We start from the raw sequence: 22,625 nt of genomic DNA, 5'->3' as shown, positions 1-22,625 counted from the left end.
GAATGAGACGGACTCTTGTGTGAGAGCCCGTAGTATGCTTTTGGATTTGCCAGGCTTGTCTACAGATTTGGGTGAAGCGGTCAACACAACTTGCTATTGGGTGAACCTTCTCTTCTTTACAACTTGTTTTTCAGTTGTTGTTTCCACAGGAAAGGAGAGCATGGTTATAGCAAGAAGGTGGAGTTGCTGGGAGAGCTTCACAACAGAGTGCAGGTGGTACTCTAGATCATGCTATTGAAATTAAGTATGATTTTGATTTTGGCATTGGCGTACAATGAGAGCAAGTCTACAGTTTCATCTGGTAGATAGAGGAGACAGTTTGGTCACCTTTGGGATATGCTCGTGCAGACTTTGGGGTGTTCTTACTTTGGCAGAGAATATTTGTTGTTAGCCTCTGTGTGTATTCAGAAGCCGTTGTTCAAGTAAGCAGTCTGTTCAGTGGTGCGTTGCCTTTTGTGTGAAGATGTTGATTCTTCATTAGGACCAAGCTTGTGATTTGGTCAAGATTGTCTATGGTGTTGAAGACTTTTGGGTGGAAATTGAGTTCTTCAAGGATAGACGTTGTGTTCGGGGGTTTGTGATTCCCTTCGGTGGTTTGTTGGTGGGAATCGATTTCTTGGTTAATGGTTTTTTGTTTAGGCTTGACGGAATTCAAGCCAAGGTGGAGATTTGTTGAGTTTTGGCTTGATTTCCTGCTGAAAAATGTGTTTTTTTGGGGTTTGCTACAGTTCCGCTACAGTGCCGCTCGAGCGACGCTCGAGCGAACTCATCCAGAGAGTTCCGCTCGACCTCCGCTCGACAGTCCGCTCGAGCGAAATCTTCCAGAGAGTTTCGCTCGACCTCCGCTCGACTGTCCGCTCGAGCGAGAGTGCAACCCTAACGTGCGCTCGACACTCCGCTCGACGTCCGCTCGAGCGAATGTTCTGACTAGCGCCTTGTCCTATAAATACATCATTTTCTCTTCATTTTGAAGAGCCCTTCAGCAGCCAGCTTGAGAGAGTTTTGAGAATCCTTTTGTATACAATCATAAGAGTCCATTGAGTGTATTGGGGCTTTAGGATTAAGGATTTTGTGTGATCAATACTCTTGTACTCCATCTTTGTTCATAGTGAAATCATTTGAAACCGACCCCGACAGTGGACGTAGGCTCACATTGAGCTGAACCACTTAAATCTTGGTGTTCTTTGTGTGATTGCCATTTCTTTTGTTGCTTCCGCTATTGTTTGCTTCAACTTAGTCTTTGTTTGTTCGGTCCATTCCCAACACCCTTAAGCATCGTAATTTTGGCAACAACTCAAGAGAAACATAACTGGTCAAAAAACAATGCCCAGGAATTGGCAGCATTAGAGGTAAGAAGGTACGTAACCATGTGAGTTCAGAAAAGGCCTCAAAACTTTTTAAAGCCATCAAATTGGGCACCTAGGTAAGACACATGGCGAGCCTTTTTAAAAATACTCCCTTGTTTACTACCCTCAACTCTATCTTCCATTCTAAAGCATGTATTTCCTGCAACAGATTTAGCCAAGTCATTGATGAGGTCATGCATCAGAAATCGAGATTTATTGTTGTTGGATTGTTGGAAAAATGACCTTGCCAACAAATCCTGAAAATACTTCGAACCCAAATCTTCCATTTCCTTTTCTTTTTGTTGTGGTTGAATCAAACCTTCTGCCATCCATAATCTTTAGGGAGTATAGAACAGTAAGCAAAGCATCTCTTCAAATGTGATGGGAGATGGTAGTAACTCAACATAAGAGCTGGAACGATTTCACGTCTCTGCTCTAAAATATTCCATATCTCGCTATTCAATATTTCCCACAAGAATATATAACTATATATATTATATAAGTATAGTTAATTAGTAAGTTAATATATAACTATATATATTATATTATATAAGTATATTTAGTTAGTAAGTTAATTCCAATAAATCAAGTATAGCCATTTTATCTATGGCCCTGCCATAAACACGAGCTTCATATACTACAGAAGTTGGGGCCAGTACTGTCCCTCTTATTTTTTCTGACCTCCTGTCTACAAGTTCTTTCAAATTGAGTTCACCTTTTCGTGCCACTAGATCTTTAAATCGAGTAGTGATGTCCTTGATATTTGACTCCAGCCTAGTTCTCAACATAATAGCATAGGGACTCAAACCACTAAAATAAGCAGGGATGAGATTCCGTACTCCTCCAGCCACTCTTTCACTGCAGTACTCTGAGCATGTAATTCCTTCTCCTCTGCATCATCAAGCACCTTTTGAATCATTGACAACATCTTGCGCCACTTGTCCAGCTTTTTTTTAAGTCCCTCTCGTTGTGCAAAGTCCAGCAACTCGGGTGAAGCCAATCGGTCAAATAACACTTGAAGGAACGCAGCAAGAAAGAGCTCTCCAACCGGCATTGTTTTCTCTGGAGAAAGGAATGAATCAGGAAACGATGCAAAAGACTAACCAGAGAGTCGAAAGAAGTAACCGGTTCCGTCTGGGAAGAAGCTATAAGAGTGATCGCACAAGTCAACAAGAAGAAGTCTTCATTGGTTGGGTATTGTTTCGTAGAAGGTGGGTTGTAATTTTGTCGCGTTCGATCAACGGACGGAATCCATTGCCTCGACCTCTTCCACTCATCCATTATCTTGTTTCCACTGCTTTTCTACTTCTGTTTTGTTCCTCTTTTATGCTTTTTACTCTTTTCCTCTCTAGAAAATGAGCAAGTAGGAAAAATAGGTGAAAATGAGTGCTACTTGAAAAGAATTCTCTAAATTCTCTAAATTTAAGAAAAGAATTTAGAATTTAAAGATTGACTCCCTAAATATTGAGAGTAATTATTCATTTTTAAATTATTTTTACAAATATTTTAATCTAACCTAAAAATTAAATTCTTCTTTCAATTATCTACATTTTTTTCTCATATTCATCACCATTGACATGATTCAATTTTTTTGACCATTTGTGAAAAAATGATTTTTTTTAAATATTATTGTTACGAAAGTACTGATTTTTAAATATTATCATTTATAGAGATATGTAGTTTAAAAAATTCATTAAAGATGAAAAATCGAAAATATGCATACAACAAATAATTAAATAATTAAAAAAATGTGAAAAAAAAAATAAGTTAAAAAGTTTTTTTCTCCTATTTCCCCAAAAGAAAAAAAAATGAGTCGTAAAAAATGTACAAATAAATGAGTATAAAAAATAATTAAAACATTTATTTTAATGGAATAGGAAAATAATAGGGAGTGAGATAAAGATGAATAAAAAGATGAATAAAATTTAAGAAAAAAGTTTATAAAAATATTATTTTCATCTAAAATTTATTCATCCCAATGTATTGGTGTGAAAGCTTTTACAGTTACAAAACCAAAGGTCATGGTGGGTGTTCTTTGAAAAAAAAAATGAGCAAGTAATGCCTGTATCATCAAATAATTATCTTTTCCAAATATTTTAATCTAATCCAAAAATAAAATTCATCATCTAATTATACCCATATTTATTATAATTGAGATTTGAAAAAAAATGTCAGCATTGACATGACCCAATTTCACTTTTTTTTTTTTTAAAAAATTGACCATTTGTAAAAATATGATTTTTTTAATATATTATTGTTACAATTAAAAAGTTTTCTTCCTCTCTTTTCCTGAAAGAAAAAAAAAATAACTAGTTAAAAATGTACAAATTAATGGGTATAAAAATTAATAAAAAAATTATTTTAATAGAATAGAAAAAAAAAAAAAGAATGATATGGATGTTCTGAAAATATTTGAGTAAAATTTTTTAAAAAAAATTTAGAAAAAGATTATTTTTATCTAAAATTTGTTCATCCGAATGTGAAAGGATGTAAATGCTCTTACAGTTACCAAGGGATTTTTGATGCAGTACAAAACCAAAGGTCATGATTCAAAGGCCTTAAAAAAACTCAGTTTGAAAAATACTAATTTTTATCTTATATTTAATATAATATCCAATCACACTAAGTTTGGGTAGACAAAAATATGTACTCTTTTAAAATACATCACACCCAAGGTTTCATTTATGTGAGTTGTTCACTCATCAATTAAATCAAAAATCATACAAGCAGAAGCAAACCTGGGAACTAGACCTACTACATACAGTCTTAGGTGGATTTCAACAAGTATGCATCACATCCTTGCAAATGGTATTCACCAGCTGCCTCGGTGGGGTTTGCCGCCTTTGTAATTCTATGGCCCACGATTATTATGTCATTACCTCTATGAACTGAAATATCATTTTCTCTTGTTAATAAAAAGTTTTATGACTACTTGTAATAACTAGGCCTGCAACCCGACCCACTGAAAAGCATTTTTGGGCCGACCCGACCCGATCCGTCAACAATCGGGAATGGTAACGGTGCAATCCGACCCGTCATGTTGCGGGTCGGGTCGAAACTTTCAGAACCGAGGCATTTCATCTCTTTCCTTTCCCATTCTTCCTTTTCTAAGCAATAACACCCCACCGCCACTAACACCAACGTAAATCCCCAGTATCAATTGCACCAACAGACCCATAACATGCCGCGGTTGTTGTGACCTCTCAGGGAAGAAGCAAGAGATCAGGGGTAAACAATAGAGGAGTTACAGGGAAAAGACTCAATTGATTCTGTCGAGTGAGGGAAGAACTCAAAACGCAGCGTATTGGAAGCCCATGGAACGCACGGTTTTAGTGCTGAAGGGGAGGAAATGAGGAAATCCATCGAACACTTCTACAGTCTACCAACTGTATAAAAAAAAATGGAAATCGAAAGGGCACATCAGAAAGCTGTGAAGGACGAACTCGATGCAGTTCTCATCTGCAGAAGCGATGAACTAGAATCCTCGCTGCAGTTCTCTTTGTTTGCATAAACGAAGCCATCTGCAGAAGCTACGAACTCGATGCGGCTGACGACTGCGTTGCCTTTGATCCTGGGGATGCAAGGCCGCTCTTTGATTTTCTAGGGCTTGCAGACGAGGTGGAATCAAATTGGTTAGCATAACACAAAGGGTTTCAAGAAATCACTCTTGTTTCATGCTGAAATGTCACCAGGACGCACGGCGAGAGACCTTTTCAGAGCACGACAAGGAGAAGTCAGGGCAGGGGTTAGGGTTTTGATGCAAAAGTGAGAGAAGATTACAAAAGAGTTTTGGATATGCGGGTTTGAAATAACAGCCCGACATTCATCGGGTCAAATAATTTTCAAACCGATTTTAATTTCAACCCGCATTTATCGAGTCATATTCAAACGGGTCTAACGGGTTGATCGGATTATTGTATTTCTTGCGCAGCCCTAGTAATAACAAGAGAGAAATAAACACAACTCAAAAGTCTAATAGATCTATGCCTCCAGATCCCATTGCCAACAACTAATTTGTTGGATTATTAAAGTTGAAGGACAGTGCTACTCCCACAGTGGGAGTGCACCCAAACCTCCGCCGAAAGAGCAAATTTTTTTTTAATTTAATAAAAAATTTTAAAAATAAATAAAAATCATTAATTTATTTAAAAATATTTACTTTAACTATTAAGTTAAATAAAATTAAAAAAATTGAAAATTGAAAATTGAAAATCTGTGGTCACCATCGTCTGTGTACGTATACAGCATTTCCCTAATGTTAAATAGTCATTGGCTTGTGCATTGGAAATTTGGAACACGTCATGGTGGGTGTTCTTTGAACGGAGATGCTTTGGACCCAAAGTGTGTCCCGAATTTTTTTTTTTTTAATTTTTTTACTTAGTGATTAAGGAAATATTTTTTAGTGATATTGTGAAATTTCTTTTTTTAAAAATAAAAAATATTTAAGAATATAAAAAAAATGAATGAAAAAAAAATTACCTTCTTTCGGTGGCTATTCGGGATACATCTTCGGGAGATGTAGCAGAACCCTTCTTTGAAAAATAAAAGGAGCAAGTAAGAAAAATTGAAGAAAATGAGGGCTCCTTGCCGAGGGATTTGTCACGCAGTCCAAAAGAGAAGATCATGGTTTGAAGGTCTTAAAACAAGAGAAATAATGATAATGGTAATCAAGAAATTTTAAATTCAATTTGAGAAATTATATTTATTGTCTTGCTGTCATTGAATTCTATTATTGCCAAGAAGAGATTGAATTTTCATAATTAATCCGACCAAAAACCACCGTAGAAGTGCCCCAATCCTTCAAAAGATTTGTTCGGACTGCTGCTTTTTGCCAGAAACATGCTCTTCTGTAGCTATGACTTTGTACATAAATTGGCTAAGAGATTGCATGCTATTCTGCAATTTGATTTAGTCTGTTTAAGCTGAGTTTTTGGTTTCTTCATATATATGGTTGTCTATATCTATATGCTCTAATTGACATGTCCCCAATCTCTTCATCCATTACATTGTTCATGGAAAATCTGGGCCAGCATATTTGTTTACTCATGCAATGAACATCATTTGTTGGGCGAAATGAGGACAGGAAGCTCATAACTGGTGCATACAGTGTTGCTGACGTCTATTGATGCCACAGTGGGGAGATCCAAGGCTGGAAATACTTACGTGTTTATGAGGTGAAACAAAAGTTCAAGGAAGGGAAATTCATAATCGAGATAGTGAAAATCGCCAAGGAATATTAATAATCCTAAATGTGAAGACATATTCATAACAGATTCCATTAGAAAAAAGGGTCCCTGCTTCATTTGTCCCAGATAGAATATGAGCATGTTGGTTCCATATTTTCAACTGTACTCACTATAGTCTATATAGGTGCTTTGTACCCAAAACTTGAAGGTTTATTGGATAACTAAGTTCTATATTGCTAATATGATAAAAACTTGTGGCTCTTTGATTCTGAAATCAATTATAAGAATCTTATTCTCCTAACAAGATCGCTGCATCAATAAGAATATGTCAGGAAACCCGATATGGCATACACCTAATGAAAGGGAATTTGATTTCCTTGCTGGATGCTGGTCGTTGACATCATGGAAAATGAATCCTCATCCAAATATTCTATTTCTCTTTTTATCTATGGACTAAGAGAAAGGTTAGTGTAGATGCTTTATACCGAATATACTCATTTACCTGTGAAAGACATTGTCCCTGTTTCCACGTATATACTCCTTAGTTGTGTAGGTTTATTGCATTGATTTCCTCCTCAGTACTTACCTTAGTTAGAGGCCTGATTTGCTCCTTATTGTACTATATAATCTAGTTGCTTTTCTGTAAATGAATCATTGAGGTTTATCCATCATTCCTTTTTCTGATTTTAACATGGCTTCAGAGCCATAGTCGATTCCTGCTCTTTTTTCTTTCATCAATAGCCGACACTAGCATGGGAAAATTGTAGCGACATGATTTTGTCCTGGATCCTCAACTCCATTGACAAATCCCTGGCCTCCAATATGATTTACTTCGAGAAGGATGTATTGATCTAGAAAATTGGTTTTCTCAATGCCAAAATCCACGACTATTCAAGTTGAAGCGTGGTATCAGCACTTTACAGCAAGTTACCATGGCCATTGCTGCATACTATAATACCATCAAATCTTATTGGGATGAATTGAGTACTTTTAACATATCTTCCACGTTGCTCTTGTGGTGCTTTTAAGTTGTTGCAACAAATCTTTTATTAGCAAACTCACCCAATCTTTGGATTGTGCCACTTTATTATTTCCAACCTTTGGCATTTCCAGGACCTACGCGTGAGGAAGCTGATTGGAATGGATGAAGTTCGCGATGGATACTTCAAAGAGTGCTCAAATTAGAATAGGATTCTTGTGAGGCCTTGCTGTGTTCTACCTACCAAATTTTGTAATAATAAAGCCACATTTTTGGTTAAAGTCAACATGAAAAAATTAGTTGAGACCTTCAACTTTAGTCCATCAACAATTCCAGGACCAGAAAATATGTGATCATTAACTATATCAGCCCAATCCAATATACGAAACATCCCACTACAAACAACAAAAACACAAGCGATCAGGCCAGGGCCAAGGATAAAATAGAAATACACTTCAGAAAAACTAAAGGGAAGCTCATAGTTATCTATTGTTCAAATCAGGATTCAAAGATTCAAATTAACATTTAGATAATGATCGTCAAAATTATATAGTTTTTGACTTTTACATTAGTATTCATTTCAAAGGATCCCTTGTCATGAATACCTGGCCGTTGGATCTATACACGTGGTGGCATCTGTTATGATATATATATATATATCTTCTATATATAAAAAGTGTCTATAAAACGGAATATTGTTGTTTTAACGGAAAAATCTTGTTTTTCCGTTAAAATTAACGTTGTTTGTCTACATCCATCCGTGTACTGTGAATTAAACTTTTCATTAAATACTGCATTTTGATTGATAATTTCAAAACAATAATTTAAAATTTGCAAAAAGAAAAAACAGTGCCACATTAATAATAAGTTCAGGCTGGGTAGGGATACGCCCCCTTTGTAGCTATTTATTATGTTTGTGTCCATTTGTATTCTATTATAATAAGTTAAAATCTGCAAAATAAACTGTGCCACATTGTAATACGTTCAGGATAGGTAGGGATATACAATTGTCTTTTTTCTATACATTATAATAGCAAAACATTATAATAAGTTACAATTTGAGAAAAACATAGTTCCGTTTGCTCTACTTTTTCCCCTTTTGTCCTTGTGCCAACAACTGAATTTGTGAATATTCTCCATGTATTAGAATGGAACTTGCAAACAGAAAGAGAGAATATATTATATATCAGATAATGTATTATATTGCATGTTAGAGTAAAGACAATATATTACATTAGAAATTACAAATTCTATTATATTTATAAAAGTCTAACCATTAATTAGAAAATTTGTGCAACCAAAACAAAAACATGAAGAGGCAACCGAATGGCCAAGCAGTGCAGTAGTCAAATTTAAAGTTTGAACACCAAGAGACATCTTTAATAGGAACCCAAGAGGCATTGAACTGTGTTTAAGAAAACCCTTCTACTGCTTTCAGTTTCTACTACGCTCTGTCTCTCAAATCAAGTATCTCTGTATCTCTCAAATCAAGTGTGGCCAGGCAGTATAGTGGTGCTAAGGCTTCAAGAAAAATTTAAAAGGTGAGTCTAACTACCTTTTGTGTGTTTATAGTATATATAGTCTATCTATGCATTACATATGTTTGTTCATATTTTTAAGAAATGAAGTAACTGATACATAAAACCTAGAAATTCATAAAACTTCCTACAAAACTAATAAGAAAACTCAAATCAAAAAACTTATTCATCAATCCACATATTCAGTTTATCTTCAGTTTCTTCTATGCTGTCTCTCTCAAATCAAGTGTTGCCAAGCAGTGTAGTGGTGCTAAGGTTTGAAGGAAGATTGAAATGGTGAGTCTAACTACATTGTGTGTTTATCATATATATAGTCTATTTATGAATTGCATATGTTTGTTCATATTTCTAAGAAATGAAGCAGCTAATACCATAAAACTTAGAGATTCATAAAAGTTGATAAAAAAACTTATAAAAAAACTCAAAAACAAATAAAACCTAATCCCTATGGTCAAACAATAATAAGAAGAAAAATATAGCAGAAATAATTAGAAAATCAACCCCAAACAAAAAAAAAAAAAAAAACAAAAACAAACCCAGAAAATACCTGGAGAAAGGGTCATTGTATAGTGATGGATTGTACCCAAACAAAGCAACAAGTTTCAAAAAGAAGAAGAAGAAAACACCAATATACAGATTTCATAGGAAACTACGGCAAACAAAGCACTACAAAAATCTACAATGAAGAAAAAAAATTAGTAAAACAATTATTAACTAAATACACAAGAAAAAATAGATCTTGAACTTCTCGGATTTAGACAAGAAAGTCTAGATCTACTGAAATAGCAAAAAACCAAAAAAATATATATATTTTTCTTTTCAAAACTTAAAGCTAAAAGTCGTCGATCTGAAAAAAATTACTAACAATATACACAAGATAAAATAGATCTTGAACTTTTCGAATCTAGACAAAAACGTCTAGATCTATTGAAGTTGCAAAGAAAAAAATTTTGTATCCAAAACTTAAAGCTAAAAATCGTAGATCTAAATAATACACAAGAAAAATAAGATCTACTTAAGTACATCCATAGACCATACCCATGAAAAGAAACATGCCAAAACGAAAAAAAAAAATATTAAAAAATCCACTTAGATATAGAGAGTGAGAGGTAGTGCACATCTATGACAGAGGGGAGGGAGAAGGAAGGTGGTGCAGTTTGGGATACGAAGAAAAACAAACACTAACCCACAAAACAAAAAATAAAAACCAACTAAAGATCCACCCTACAAACTATACCCATAGCAAGCCACAGTGTAAAAGATTAACAAGAAAATAAAACAAAAAAAAAATCAAGGCAAACAAAGTTGAACCTAGATCTTCAGTATACGACATAGATCAACAATAAAAGAAGAAAAAAAAAAGACGAAAAAAATGGTAATAAAAAAATGTTTTTTTTTCAAAACTTAAAAGCTAAAAATCGTAGATCTAAAAAAATTACTATCAATATACACAAGAAAAAAATAGATCTTGGAACTTCTCAGATTTAAGCAAAAACGTCTAGATTTGTTAAAGTTGCAAGGAAAAAAAAAAAAAACTTTTCCAAAACCTAAACCTAAAAATCGTATATTTAAAGAATACACAAGAAAAATAAGATCTAAGTAATAAACAAACACTAACCCACAAACTAAAAATAAAAACCAACTGAAGATCCATCCTACAAACCATACGCATGACAAGCTACAACGTAAAAGATGAACAAGAAAATAAAACAAAAAAAAAATCAAGATCTTCAGTATTCGACATAAATCAAAGAAAAAAAACAACGATAAAAAATGGTAATAAAAAATTCACCCGGATCACAGAGAGAGAGAGAAAGAGGAGGAGATGATATCGAAGACGTGGTGTTGGGAGAGGGAGAGGGAGAGATCCAATTTATGTTAGAGAAAAAGTTTATATTTATGTGAAATGGACAATGTTACGTTTGGGGACATCATGAGAGAAATCAAGATACAATCTCGTTTGGGGATAAGGGCACGCCTTACCTGCACCCCTCTCATCAACAAGCAGAACCGACAACTCTGCACTCCAGCCCTCACATCAACCAGTCATACATCTTCTCGTCTTGACAGAGTTACACCAACATGTTGTAGAACAAGTCAATTGTGTAGAAGCCAACCAATGACAAGCAAATTCGGTCCTCAAATAACCGAGTAAACTACACTGAGGAATATATCACTTGGAACATTTCCACGGTCGGGATGCATTGGGACCCTAAAAAATTGGGACATTTCCATGGTCAAGATATTTCCATTGGGACCCTAAACGTTGGGAAAAGGATAGCCAAGTGTTTATGAATTAAAAAACATGATCGGTCGGAGATCTCTTTCATTTATATTTAAAATATTATATTAATATGTTTTTTTTATATAATCTTTAGCTAATGATATGAATGAGGTCATGATCTATATATATATATATATATATTTATAATTTTAACTCCAAAGTGCAAGGTCATTTGGATCTTTTGAAACTTGGAAGGAAAGACGTTTTTGAGGTCACATTTAGATGTTGAGTTGAGTTGAGATAAATTAAATTATTTATAAATAGTAATGAGTTGAGATGATGAAGTGATCAGTTTTATTGAGACCATCTAAGATGAGTTTATATGTATTTAGATGTTAAGATGTTATAATTTAGATGTTATAGATTCTACATATAAAGAAATTTTAAGTTAAAATGAGTTTAATAATTTTAGACTAGAGTATTTAAATGTTAAACTCAGTTTAAAATTAAACTAAAATCAATTTAATCTAAGTTTCAAACAGGACCTAAGTTAACCATCTTTTTCAAATTTCAATTGTCTCAAAAATATCATCTCATATATATGTATTTTTGGTGTTGAATTGCATAGGTGTCATCATCAGGTGCAAACGTAGAAGACTAACCCATTGATGAGGTTAATTTGCACGTATGCACCACCATGTTGGTGTTCATTATTGTTTTTTTTTTTTTTTTTTTTTTTTTTTTTTTTTTTTTTTTTTTTTTATGCCAAGAAAATTTTTATTTTAATATCAATTCACAAATTCAGAGAATATGCCGAAAGTTGGAAGGGGGAGGTCAAAATCTTCTTCCTCATTGGCAAGCTGCCCACAGGTCAAAATCTTATTTTATTATTGAACTAATGTCTTTCTTGGACTTTTATTAAACTTATTGTAAACAGTTTTGTTAAAGTTATGGATGCTATAAATATGTATTAGATTATATGATATTTTAAACTAATGTTATTATCTTCTCCACTATACTTTAACTTATTAAGTAAAATCAATCTTTTTTATAAAATATGTTATTTTTACAAATAACTATTTCTAAAAATAACATATTTCATAAAACTAGGTAAACGTGCTTTGCACGTTGCTTTTACCTAGTATATATATATATCTATCTCAGCATTGAAAAGGTCATCAATGCTGAAAACAAGGATTCCATGATAATGATGCATGTGGGTTTTTAATTAATTCTCAGATCACGGCAGTATAAAGTCTTACAACTGTTCACCACAATAATAATAACAAAGATATTTTTAACATGAATTGGATAAGTATTGCGTAATCTCTTTGACAAAAATAAATAAAATATGATATTTAAATAAAAAAATTAATTTTTTAATAATAAATTATACTCTTCTTCAAAATGATTACTCGACGTTTACGAAGTTGTATATAGAATTACTCTAATAATAATAATACATTAAGTCTCGTTTGGATTTGAATAATGTTTCATCTCATCTTATCACTATAACTTTTTCAAATTTTCACATAAAATATAATAAACAATTCAACTTTTTTAAATCTCAATTTAACATTTTCAAATCACAAAATAATAATCATTTTAAAAAATAATATTATAATAATATTTTATTTAATTTTCACATTTAATCTAAAATCTTCTCATCTTATCTATCTTTATCCCAAACCAGCCAGTTGTACATGATGGGAAAAAGTTGCCATATTTTTCAAAGATACCCAAAGCATCATTGAAGGGGCTCTAACCACTCTTTACAGTTGAGAAATTAAATGGAGAATTTGAAAATCTACATGATAGTTTCAATATTACTGTATCCCTCGATAAATGAACCCAAAAAGTTTGAATCTATCGTCATTCTTTTAGCAAAGGCTCCAATTTTCTCTCCAAGTGCACGTGAATTGTAATAATGTAAAACCTTTGAGCGAGCTTCAATCCAAAACGGCATGAAATGCGGATACGACGTCGTCTCCTAACCAACAGTCTTCTCTCCTCCCAGCTTCAATGTTTAAAGATTCATTTGTTGTTGTTGGATGTTTTGTCCACTAATTTTGACTGCTTATTATTTAATTTTTTATTTATTTAATGAATAAGAAAGTAATTTTTAGTGTATTGGTGCATTTTTTTTTAAATATGTTAAAAAGTATAAAAAAAAGTTTGTACATGTGGACACGGTCAAAGCTGGCCGGCACACTAGCACCACCATTGGAATAATGCTTTTTTCAGTGTATATAAATCTTACTTTTCTACTTGTCGCTCTTAAAAACAAGTAACAAGATTTGTAAAAGCAAATATTTGATGTTAAATCCAAGAGGGTTATTGGTTATTTATCCCTATTAAACAAATTAATACGCTAGATCAATAGATAGCTTTAACATAAATATAAGTTTTTCTCTCTCAATATATAATATTTATGCGACTGTTAGACTATTAACCCCAAAATATTGATTTACTTATCAAGTTACAATAGATAGTTCTTTATGGGAATATTATTTTCACAAAATATGATAATAAAACTCATTCTACTTTTAGTAAGTAATAAATATTTATCATTACGTTATTATTATATTACATGCCATTAAATTAAGCCCATAAAAGTATATCTAATTAAGTTATTAAAGTATTGGAGGGTCCAAACAATGATCCGAATATGAAGAAGAAGAACACGTCTTTACTTCAAAATTCAAATAATGATCGAAATATGAAGGAACGATTGCGATAATCAGATGGAATAAGCAAAGAGATTGCTTAAGGAGTTTGTATTTTCGGTTTGTGGAGGACGAGATGAGGAGTTGCTTTTCAAGGATACATCCACAACACATTTTCATATTTTAAAATTATTTTTTCTTTTTTGTTTCTTATTATGTTAATTAAGTTGTTCTATTTATCATTCATACACTGTATATTTATTATAGGAAAAATAAAAATAAAATAAATATAATGTACAATGTGTGAAAATGATAAATAGAATTATTCATGTATATATGTTTGTGTTCCTTTTTGATAGAAAATGTTCCAAAACAACCATTAATTATTTAATTTATTATTTCAGATATATATATATAATGTATACTTAGTTTTGAAAGTAAGTTGAGTTAAATCAAAATGAGATAAAAGTTGAATAAATATTTTTTTTAAACTTTAGAGGAACGTGCATTGTGAGAATTCAAAGATAAATCTTACTTGAGGGATGAATTTTCACGTTAAATAAAAAAAAGGTGTTCTATAAATTATATATACACGTTTCGATCGGTTTTGTATCTTTTGTACTATAAAAGCTCTTAAAAACAAGTAACAAGATTTGTAAAAGCAAATATATGTAGTGGATGTTGTTAAGTATATTTTTAATTAAATTGCATAAATATATGTTTGATAAATGTTATAAAACTCAATTCATAATTTATATAAATGTTATAAAACTCAATTCATAATTTATTTATCTCTTTTTAATTTAGTCCTCCGGAATTCCAGTTTTTGGATCACTGAGAAAAATAAATATGTATTAATCCCTGTTTTCTAATCCAACCATCCGCAACCGAATTTTCAAATGTACATGATATATATGTACAAATCCTGAAGATCATGAGATCTGGTGTTGTCACCGTTGCTGCCGCAGCTGTTGGCCGTGTCATCCTCCTCCTCTACCAAAATCTGAATATTTTTGCAATCCCGAATATGTAGTTCCTTTGGAGTTGGAGGCAGCTGGCCTTTAGCTACCAACGAAACTAGTTTTGGACAACCAGAAACCACCAGATAACGAAGACTTGGGAGATGCGGAAATGATCCCACCGCATTTGACCACAAATGCGTCAGTTCCATGCATCCTTGAACCACTAATTTTTGTACATTTGACCATAAATGTGTCAGTTCCTTGAATCCATAAACCTCTAAATTTTGTACATTTGCGAGCCCACCCATTGTAATTAATACTTTCATTTGAGACTCAAATTCTGAAATTGTTGAAAGATGCTTCAAATTCAGCGAGCTAAAATCAACTTCTCTTCCGCACACCACCCCTTCTGATCCCTCAAATTTTATTTTGCATCGATCTGGAAAGCTTGAAACTGAGACCACTAACTTCGGACAACATCCATCTATCTCAACATTTTCAAGTGAAGGAAAGTGGTTTGGTAAATTTCCCGATAGCTTGGGACAATTTTTAATAGAGAGCTCACGTAAGTTTGAGAATGCTTCACAAGGACTCCAGTTCTCCCACTCCACCATATTCTTGAAATTCAGAGTCTCCAAGGATTTAAAAGGTTGTGACGAACCATCCCCACAAACTTCAGGACCCATACTCTTCACGCTAGCCATACCTGCGATCGAAAGGAATCTGAGTGATGGAAGTTTCCCCAATGGGGGTAATGATGTGCACTTTTTACAATTTTCAATAGTCAAGAGCACTAGATTAGGAAGGGAAGGGCGGTTTAACCATGTCGGAAATTCTGTACCCCCATAGCATCTGATAGTCAGTTCTTTCAAAACTTTGTGAGGCTGCAGCAAGTTAAGAAACTCCTTTTCACTTGTTCTGTCCTTTGAGTCATCAATGTGTTCACTCCATCCCAATGACAACCCATCAAGGTTCCGCTTATCACTTAAATTCAAGCCCCTTGCATCCTCTGGCACAATCACGTTCTCCAATTTTGAAATGGAGAGTGTCCCTCGAAGATAGGACAAAGACCCTAGCTCCTTCAACCCCGAGCAACAATCTTCTCCCACAATGAAATCAGACAACATTCGTAGACAAGTTAATTTGCCTATATGCAGAGGCATTTCTTTTAGTGATCTTGCTTGTAAAATATTGAGGTGACGTAAGTTGACCAGGTTCCCAAATGTTGAAGGTAGTTTCTCTAGACATGAGCACTCTTCTAACAACAATGTTTGTAAATTGTAAAGAGCGGTTGTTGATTCAGGCAAGCTGGTGATCCGAGTGCGAGACAGGTCAAGATACCGTAGATGCATGAGATCACCAATTGAATTCGATATCTTGGTTATGCTGTAACCGTTGAATGAGAGCACCCTCAAGCATCGTAATGTTGGCAACAACTCAAGAGAAACATAACTGGTCAAACGATGCCTTAATCTAGCACAAAATAGAAGATAAATAATATCAATTTTTATCTATAAAAAAAATTATCCAAATCATTTATAATTGATTAACGCTAGATAAAATCATGGGTTGTACAAATACCGCACATTCTTTTTGAAAAATTTAGTAGTCCATTATTAAAAAATTAAGAAAAATGATACTTATAATCGTGAGTGTGCTAGTTCCGCATAATCACTTTAAAAAAATAAATAAATATGAGACCCACATTAAAAGAAAATTAATTTTTTTAATAATAGACCCCACTAGTTCTCAAAAATTTAAGTTTTTTTTTGAATTTTATATTTACTCATTTTATTCAAAATGTGTTCCCAATGTTTATAGCACTCTATGACTTGCAAACATTATTTCTTATTATAATTAGAACATTAGTGCCATAAAATTTACATGCAAACAGTGTTATTATTTGGAATTTGACAGAAGAATCGATTGAAAAGGCAATGAATAATAATAATAATAAAATTTAGAAAACTTTAGAGGAATGTGCATTGTGAGAATTCAAAGATAAATCTTACTTGAGGGATGAATTTTCACGTTAAAAAAAAAAGGTGTTTTATAAATTATATATATATACGTTTCAATCGGTTTTGTATCTTTTGTACTTGTCGGTCTTAAAAACAAGTAACAAGATTTGTAAAAGCAAATATATGTAGTGGATGTTGTTAAGTATATTTTTAATTAAATTGCATAAATATATGTTTGATAAATGTTATAAAACTCAATTCATAATTTATTTATCTCTTTATAGAAAAGGCAATGAATAATAAAAATATGTATATATATATATATAGAGAAAACTTTAGAGGAATGTGCATTGTGAGAATTCAAAGATAAATCTTACATGAGGGATGAATTTTCAAGTTTATGTTTTGTACATTTCGATCGGTTTTGTATCTTTTGTACTATAAAAGCTCTTAAAAACAAGTAACAAGAATTGTAAAAGCAAATATATGTAGTGAATGTTGTTAAGTATATTTTTAATTAAATTGCATAAATATATGTTTGATAAATGTTATAAAACTCAATTCATAATTTATTTATCTCTTTAATTTAGTCCTCCGGAATTCCAGTTTTTGGATCAGTCAGAAAAATAAATATATATGAATCCCTGTTTTCTAATCCAACCATCCGCAACCGAATTTTCAAATGTACATATATATATACAAATCTCAAAACTACAGAAATATATACCTCTAATTATGTGTGTACCTTGTTCAGGTGGTGGAAGCTAGGAATACTTTGGGAATGCGGGCTATCGTAGACCCCTCCCGTCCTCGTTCTTTCTTGCACCATTCTCCCAAATCAGGACATCCCTCGATCCGAAGCACCAGGAGTGAGGGAGGCAGGCAATTTGTTGGAAATGACGTTAACTTTTTACAATCCCTAATATCAAGTTTTCGGAGTGAGGGAGGTAGGCCCTTCTTTGGTAAGGACGCGAGTTTTTCGCAATTGCTGATACACAGATATTCAAGTGATGTGAGGTTTCGAAAGCCCTCGGGAGACAAGTATTCCAGATTTGGAAAGTCAAAGATGTGCAAATCGGTTAGAGAAGTAGGCAGATTCATCTCTTGAAAGGACACCAGGTGCGAAGTTCCATCGCAAATTCGAAGAACTCTGAGAGAGGCAATCCTGTGCAACCCCCACTCAAACAAGCCCTGAGCGATACTGCTATCATAGATCGAAAGAGATGTTAGGTTGGTGGGAAAACCTTCTTCTGGAAAGCATACAAGTGCTCTTGGACATTTCGTCATCCTCAAAACTTGAAGAGAGGTGCAAGTGTGTATGCTGCGATTGACCACCGCTTGCATTTTCTCGCAGCTGTCAACACGAAGCCTTGTCAGGTTGGCAGGGAGCAACTCACCGTCCGGTAAGAAATCGAGACTTGGACAATTCCAAATTTGAATATCGCTTAGATGGCTGAGACTGTGTATACCGGTGGGTAAGGATTTAAGGTTTCGACACTCAAAAATGCTAAGAGATTTAAGCAATGAATTATGATGTAATTCCTTCGCTATTGACTCTAGCTCTGGACATGAATCAATCTCTAATGTTTGAAGTGTTGTTGGTAATTCACCGCTTGATATTAGGGATTTGAGGGATGGACAGTCGGAAATGCTCAAATCCTGAAGATCATGAGATCTGGTGTTGTCACCGCTGTTGCCGCAGCTGTTGGCCGTGTCATCCTCCTCTACCAAAATCTGAATATTTTTGCAATCCCGTATACGTAGTTCCTTTAGAGTTGGAGGCAGCTGGCCTTTAGCTACCAACGAAACTAGTTTTGGACAATCAGAAACCTGCAGATAACGAAGACTTGGGAGATGTGGAAATGATCCCACCGCATTTGACCACAAATGCGTCAGTTCCTTCAATCCATAAACCATTAACTTTTGTACATTTGCCAGCCCACCCATTGTAATTAACACTTTCATTTGAGACTCAAATTCTGAAATTGTTGAAAGATGCATCAAATTCAGCGAGCTAAAATCAACTTCTGATCTTCCGCACACCACCCCTTCTGATCCCCCAAATTTTATTTTGCATCGATCTGGAAAGCTTGCAACTGAGACCACTAAGTTCCGACAACATCCATCTATCTCAACATTTTCAAGTGAAGGAAGGTGGTTTGGTATATTTCCCGACAGCTTGGGACAATTTTTAATAGAGAGCTCACGTAAGTTTGAGAATGCTTCACAAGGACTCCAGTTCTCCCACTCCACCATATTCTTGAAATTTAGAGTCTCCAAGGATCTAAAAGGTTGTGATGAGCCATCCCCACAAACTTCAGGACCCATACTCTTCATGCTAGCCATACCTGCGATCGAAAGGACTCTGAGTGATGGAAGTTTCCCCAATGGGGGCAATGATGTGCACTTTTTACAATTTTCAATAGTTAAGAACACCAGATTAGGAAGGGAAGGGCAGTTTAACCATGTCGGAAAATCTGTACCCCCATAGCATCTGATAGTCAGTTCTTTCAAAACTTTGTGAGGCTGTAGCAAGTTAAGAAACTCCTTTTCACTTGTTCTGTCCTTTGAGTCATCAATGTCTTCACTCCATCCCAATGACAACCCATCAAGGTTCGGCTTACCACTTAAATTCATGCCCCTTGCATCCTCTGGCTCAATCACGTTCTCCAATTTTGAAATGCAGAGTGTACCTCGAAGATGCGACAAAGATCCTAGCTCCTTCAACCCTGAGCAACAATCTTTTCCCACAATGAAATCAGACAACGTTCGAAGACAAGTTAATTTGCCTATATGCGGAGGCATTGCTTTTAGTGATATAGTTCCTAAAATATTGAGGTGACGTAAGTTGACCAGGTTCCCAAATGTTGAAGGTAGTTTCTTTAGCTGTAGGCATTGTTCTAACAACAATGTTTGTAAATTGTAAAGAGTGGTTGTTGATTCAGGCAAGCTGGTGATGCAAGTGCGAGACAGGTCAAGATACCGTAGATGCATGATATCACCAATTGAATTCGATATCTTGGTTATGAAGTAACCTTTCAATGAGAGCACCCTCAAACATCGTAATTTTGGCAACAACTCACGAGAAACATAACTGGTCAAATGACAATCCCCAGGAAATGGCAACATTAAAGGTAAGAAGGTACGTAAACATGTGAGTTCAGAAAAGGCCTCAAACTTTTTAAAGCCATCACAATAGGAACCTAGGTAAGACATATGGCGAGCCTTTTTAAAAATACTCCCTTGTTTACTACCCTCAACTCTATCTTCCATTCTAAAGCATGTATTTCCTGCAACAGATTTAGCCAAGTCATTGATGAGGTCATGCATCACAAATCGAGATTTATTGTTGTTGGATTGTTGGAAAAATGACCTTGCCAACAAATCAAGAAAATACTCTTCACCCAAAATTTCCATTTCTTTTTCCTCTTTTCCTTGTTGAATCAAGCCTTCTGCCATCCATAATAGAACCACATGCTTCTTTTCAAACTCATAATCTTTTGGGAGTATAGAACAGTATGCAAAACATCTCTTCAAATGCGATGGGAGATGATAGTAGCTCAACATAAGAGCTGGAACGATTCCACTTTTCTTCTCTGGAATATCCCATATCTCGCTTTTCAATACTTCCTCCCACTTATCACGGTTCTTTTCTGAACGTAAGAGGCCTCCAAGGGTTTTCACCGCTAAAGGCAAGCCTTTACATTTTCGAACGATTTCCAAACCAATGTCTTTGAGGTGTGCATGTGAAGAAAAGTCTTCTACCCCAAAGGCATGTTGGGTAAATATGGACACAGCAGCGTCATTTGACAACAAATCCAGCTGGTAAGCTTGAGTGGTACCTGTGATATTTGAAACTCCTCGATTGCGAGTTGTGATGATAACTACACTTCCTGGAGCGCCTGCTTTGAAAGGAGCAAGTAAGATTCTCCAATCATTATAATTCTCATTCCAAAGATCATCCAGAATGACTAGAAATTTCTTCCCTTTTAGGGCCTCACTTAATTTGATTTGCAACAAATTCAAATCATTATCATCATTGCTTCCATGGCTAAGAGATTTTAAAATTGCTTTCGTGACCCTAATAGCATCGAAATCTTCAGAAACGCAAGTCCAAGCTCTAGGCTCAAACGAACTTTTGACTTCTTCATCATTGTATACAAACTGGGCAAGGGTTGTCTTTCCAATACCCCCCATACCAATTATAGGAATCACAGAGACTTGATCATTTGATCCTTGACTCCGCAATGAATCAAGTAAAGCCTTTTTATCTCCTTCCCTGCCGTAAACGTCTTCATTCACTATAGAAGTTGGGGCCAGTGGCCCTCTTATTCCATGTGGCCTCCTGTCAACATTTTGTCTCAAATTGAGTTTCTCTTTTCGTGCCGCTAGATCTTCAAATCGAGTACTGATTTCCTTGATATTTGACTCCAGCCTACTTCCTAAACCACTAAAATAAGCAGGGATGAGATTCCGTACCTTACTAGTCGTTGCCTGATTTTTACCCTTTAATTTGCGTCGCGGAGCTTGTGTGACAAACTCATCGAGTATGTCCTCCACATCGTAGGCCAAGTCTTTGAGATCCTCCAGCCACTCTTTTACTGCCGTATTCTCAGAATGTAATTCCTTCTCCTCTGCATCATCAAGCACCTTTTGAATCGTTAACAGCGTCTTGCGCCACTTGTCCAGCTTTTTTTCAAGTCCCTCTCGGCGTGCAAAGGCCCGCACCACGGGTGAAGCCAATTCGGCAAATAACACTTGAAGGAACGCACCAAGAAAGAGCTCTCCCACTGCCATTGTTTCCTCTGGAGAAAGGAATGAATCAGGAAAAGATGCAAAAGACTAACCAGAGAGTCGAAAGAAGTAACCGGTTCCGTCTGGGAAGAAGCTATAAAGAGTGCTCGCACAAGTCAACAACAACAAGTCTTCAATGGTTGTTGGGTATTGTTCGGAGAAGGTGGGTTGTAATTTTGTCGAGTTCGATCAACGGACGGAATCCATTGTCAGCACTCTTCCTCGCACGTTCTATGGTAAGAAACAAAAGAGAAAAACCAAAGGATAATAGTAATATATTGACGTTGTCGGCAACTTTATTGGTGGAGTGAGTGGAGACCAACTCATCATCCATTATGTGCAAATCTTTTCAACCCGACACAGCTATCTTATCTTATCTTGTTTCCACTACTTTTCTACTTTTGTTTTGTTCCTCTTTTATGCTTTTTACATTTTCCTCTCTATAAAATGAGCATGTAGGGAAAATAGGAGAAAATGAGTGCTACTTTTTAAAAAAAAAGATTTTATCCTTCGCAGATCCAGACTTCATTACCAAATAACTTAAAACTATAGTACTAGTACGTAAAAACAGAGAAATAGTTACATATAACAACCAGTACATCATAACGAAGGGAATCCTTTCTACTATAAAAATTCAGAAGGCATTAAAGAATTTTGATAATAGGAATATTTTTAAATATGTTGTGTCCATTGCATAATAAAATATGCGAATTGATTCTCTTTTTTCTTTGTCTTTTTATTTGGGAAAAACCGTTCTCCATCCAATTGTCTATTTTAGAAGAAGGGTTTAGAATTTAAACATTGGCTCCCTAAATTTGAAAAAAAAAATGTCACCATTGACAAGATCCAATTTGTTTGACCATTTGTGAAAATATAATTTTTTTAAAATTATTATTGTTACGAAAATATTGATTTTTAAAAATATTATTATTTATAGAAATGTGCAGTTTAAAAAAATGCATTAATGAT

General features: G+C 34.5%; 2 protein-coding genes and 1 long non-coding RNA gene across 6 annotated transcripts; 1 reads left to right on the top strand and 2 right to left on the bottom strand.

Annotated features, from left to right (window-relative positions):
* Positions 1-5,872: 5,872 nt before the first annotated feature.
* Positions 5,873-6,772, top strand: LOC122311623. The gene is made up of 2 exons (XR_006242825.1): positions 5,873-6,009; positions 6,377-6,772. It is a non-coding gene; the product is annotated as an uncharacterized LOC122311623 (long non-coding RNA).
* A 7,896-nt stretch (positions 6,773-14,668) lies between these two features.
* On the bottom strand, positions 14,669-21,998 carry LOC122309007 (putative disease resistance RPP13-like protein 1). Of its 4 annotated transcripts, none has more exons than XR_006242317.1 (3): positions 17,608-21,998; positions 15,724-16,374; positions 14,669-15,607 (listed from the first exon to the last, which is right to left on the bottom strand). XR_006242317.1 is itself a non-coding variant. In XM_043122331.1 (3 exons), exon 2 carries the CDS (start codon positions 21,057-21,059, stop codon positions 17,613-17,615), a length of 3,447 nt encoding a protein of 1,148 aa, XP_042978265.1. In that variant the 5' UTR covers positions 21,060-21,207; positions 21,342-21,483; the 3' UTR covers positions 14,669-16,374; positions 17,608-17,612. The 4 variants fall into 4 exon arrangements, 3 of the variants coding, with proteins under 3 accessions (XP_042978265.1, XP_042978263.1, XP_042978262.1); XM_043122331.1 differs by having other exon boundaries at positions 14,669-16,374; positions 17,608-21,207; positions 21,342-21,483; XM_043122329.1 differs by having other exon boundaries at positions 14,669-16,374; positions 17,590-21,998.
* LOC122310319 (putative disease resistance RPP13-like protein 1) lies at positions 14,835-16,028 on the bottom strand. Its single transcript, XM_043124215.1, has one exon. It carries the CDS (start codon positions 16,026-16,028, stop codon positions 14,835-14,837), a length of 1,194 nt encoding a protein of 397 aa, XP_042980149.1.
* Positions 21,999-22,625: the final 627 nt, after the last annotated feature.

This window comes from Carya illinoinensis, chromosome 5 (assembly GCF_018687715.1).
Source record: "Carya illinoinensis cultivar Pawnee chromosome 5, C.illinoinensisPawnee_v1, whole genome shotgun sequence".
Classification (NCBI taxonomy): Eukaryota; Viridiplantae; Streptophyta; class Magnoliopsida; order Fagales; family Juglandaceae; genus Carya; species Carya illinoinensis.
This window is presented reverse-complemented; position numbering and strand designations above follow the sequence as displayed.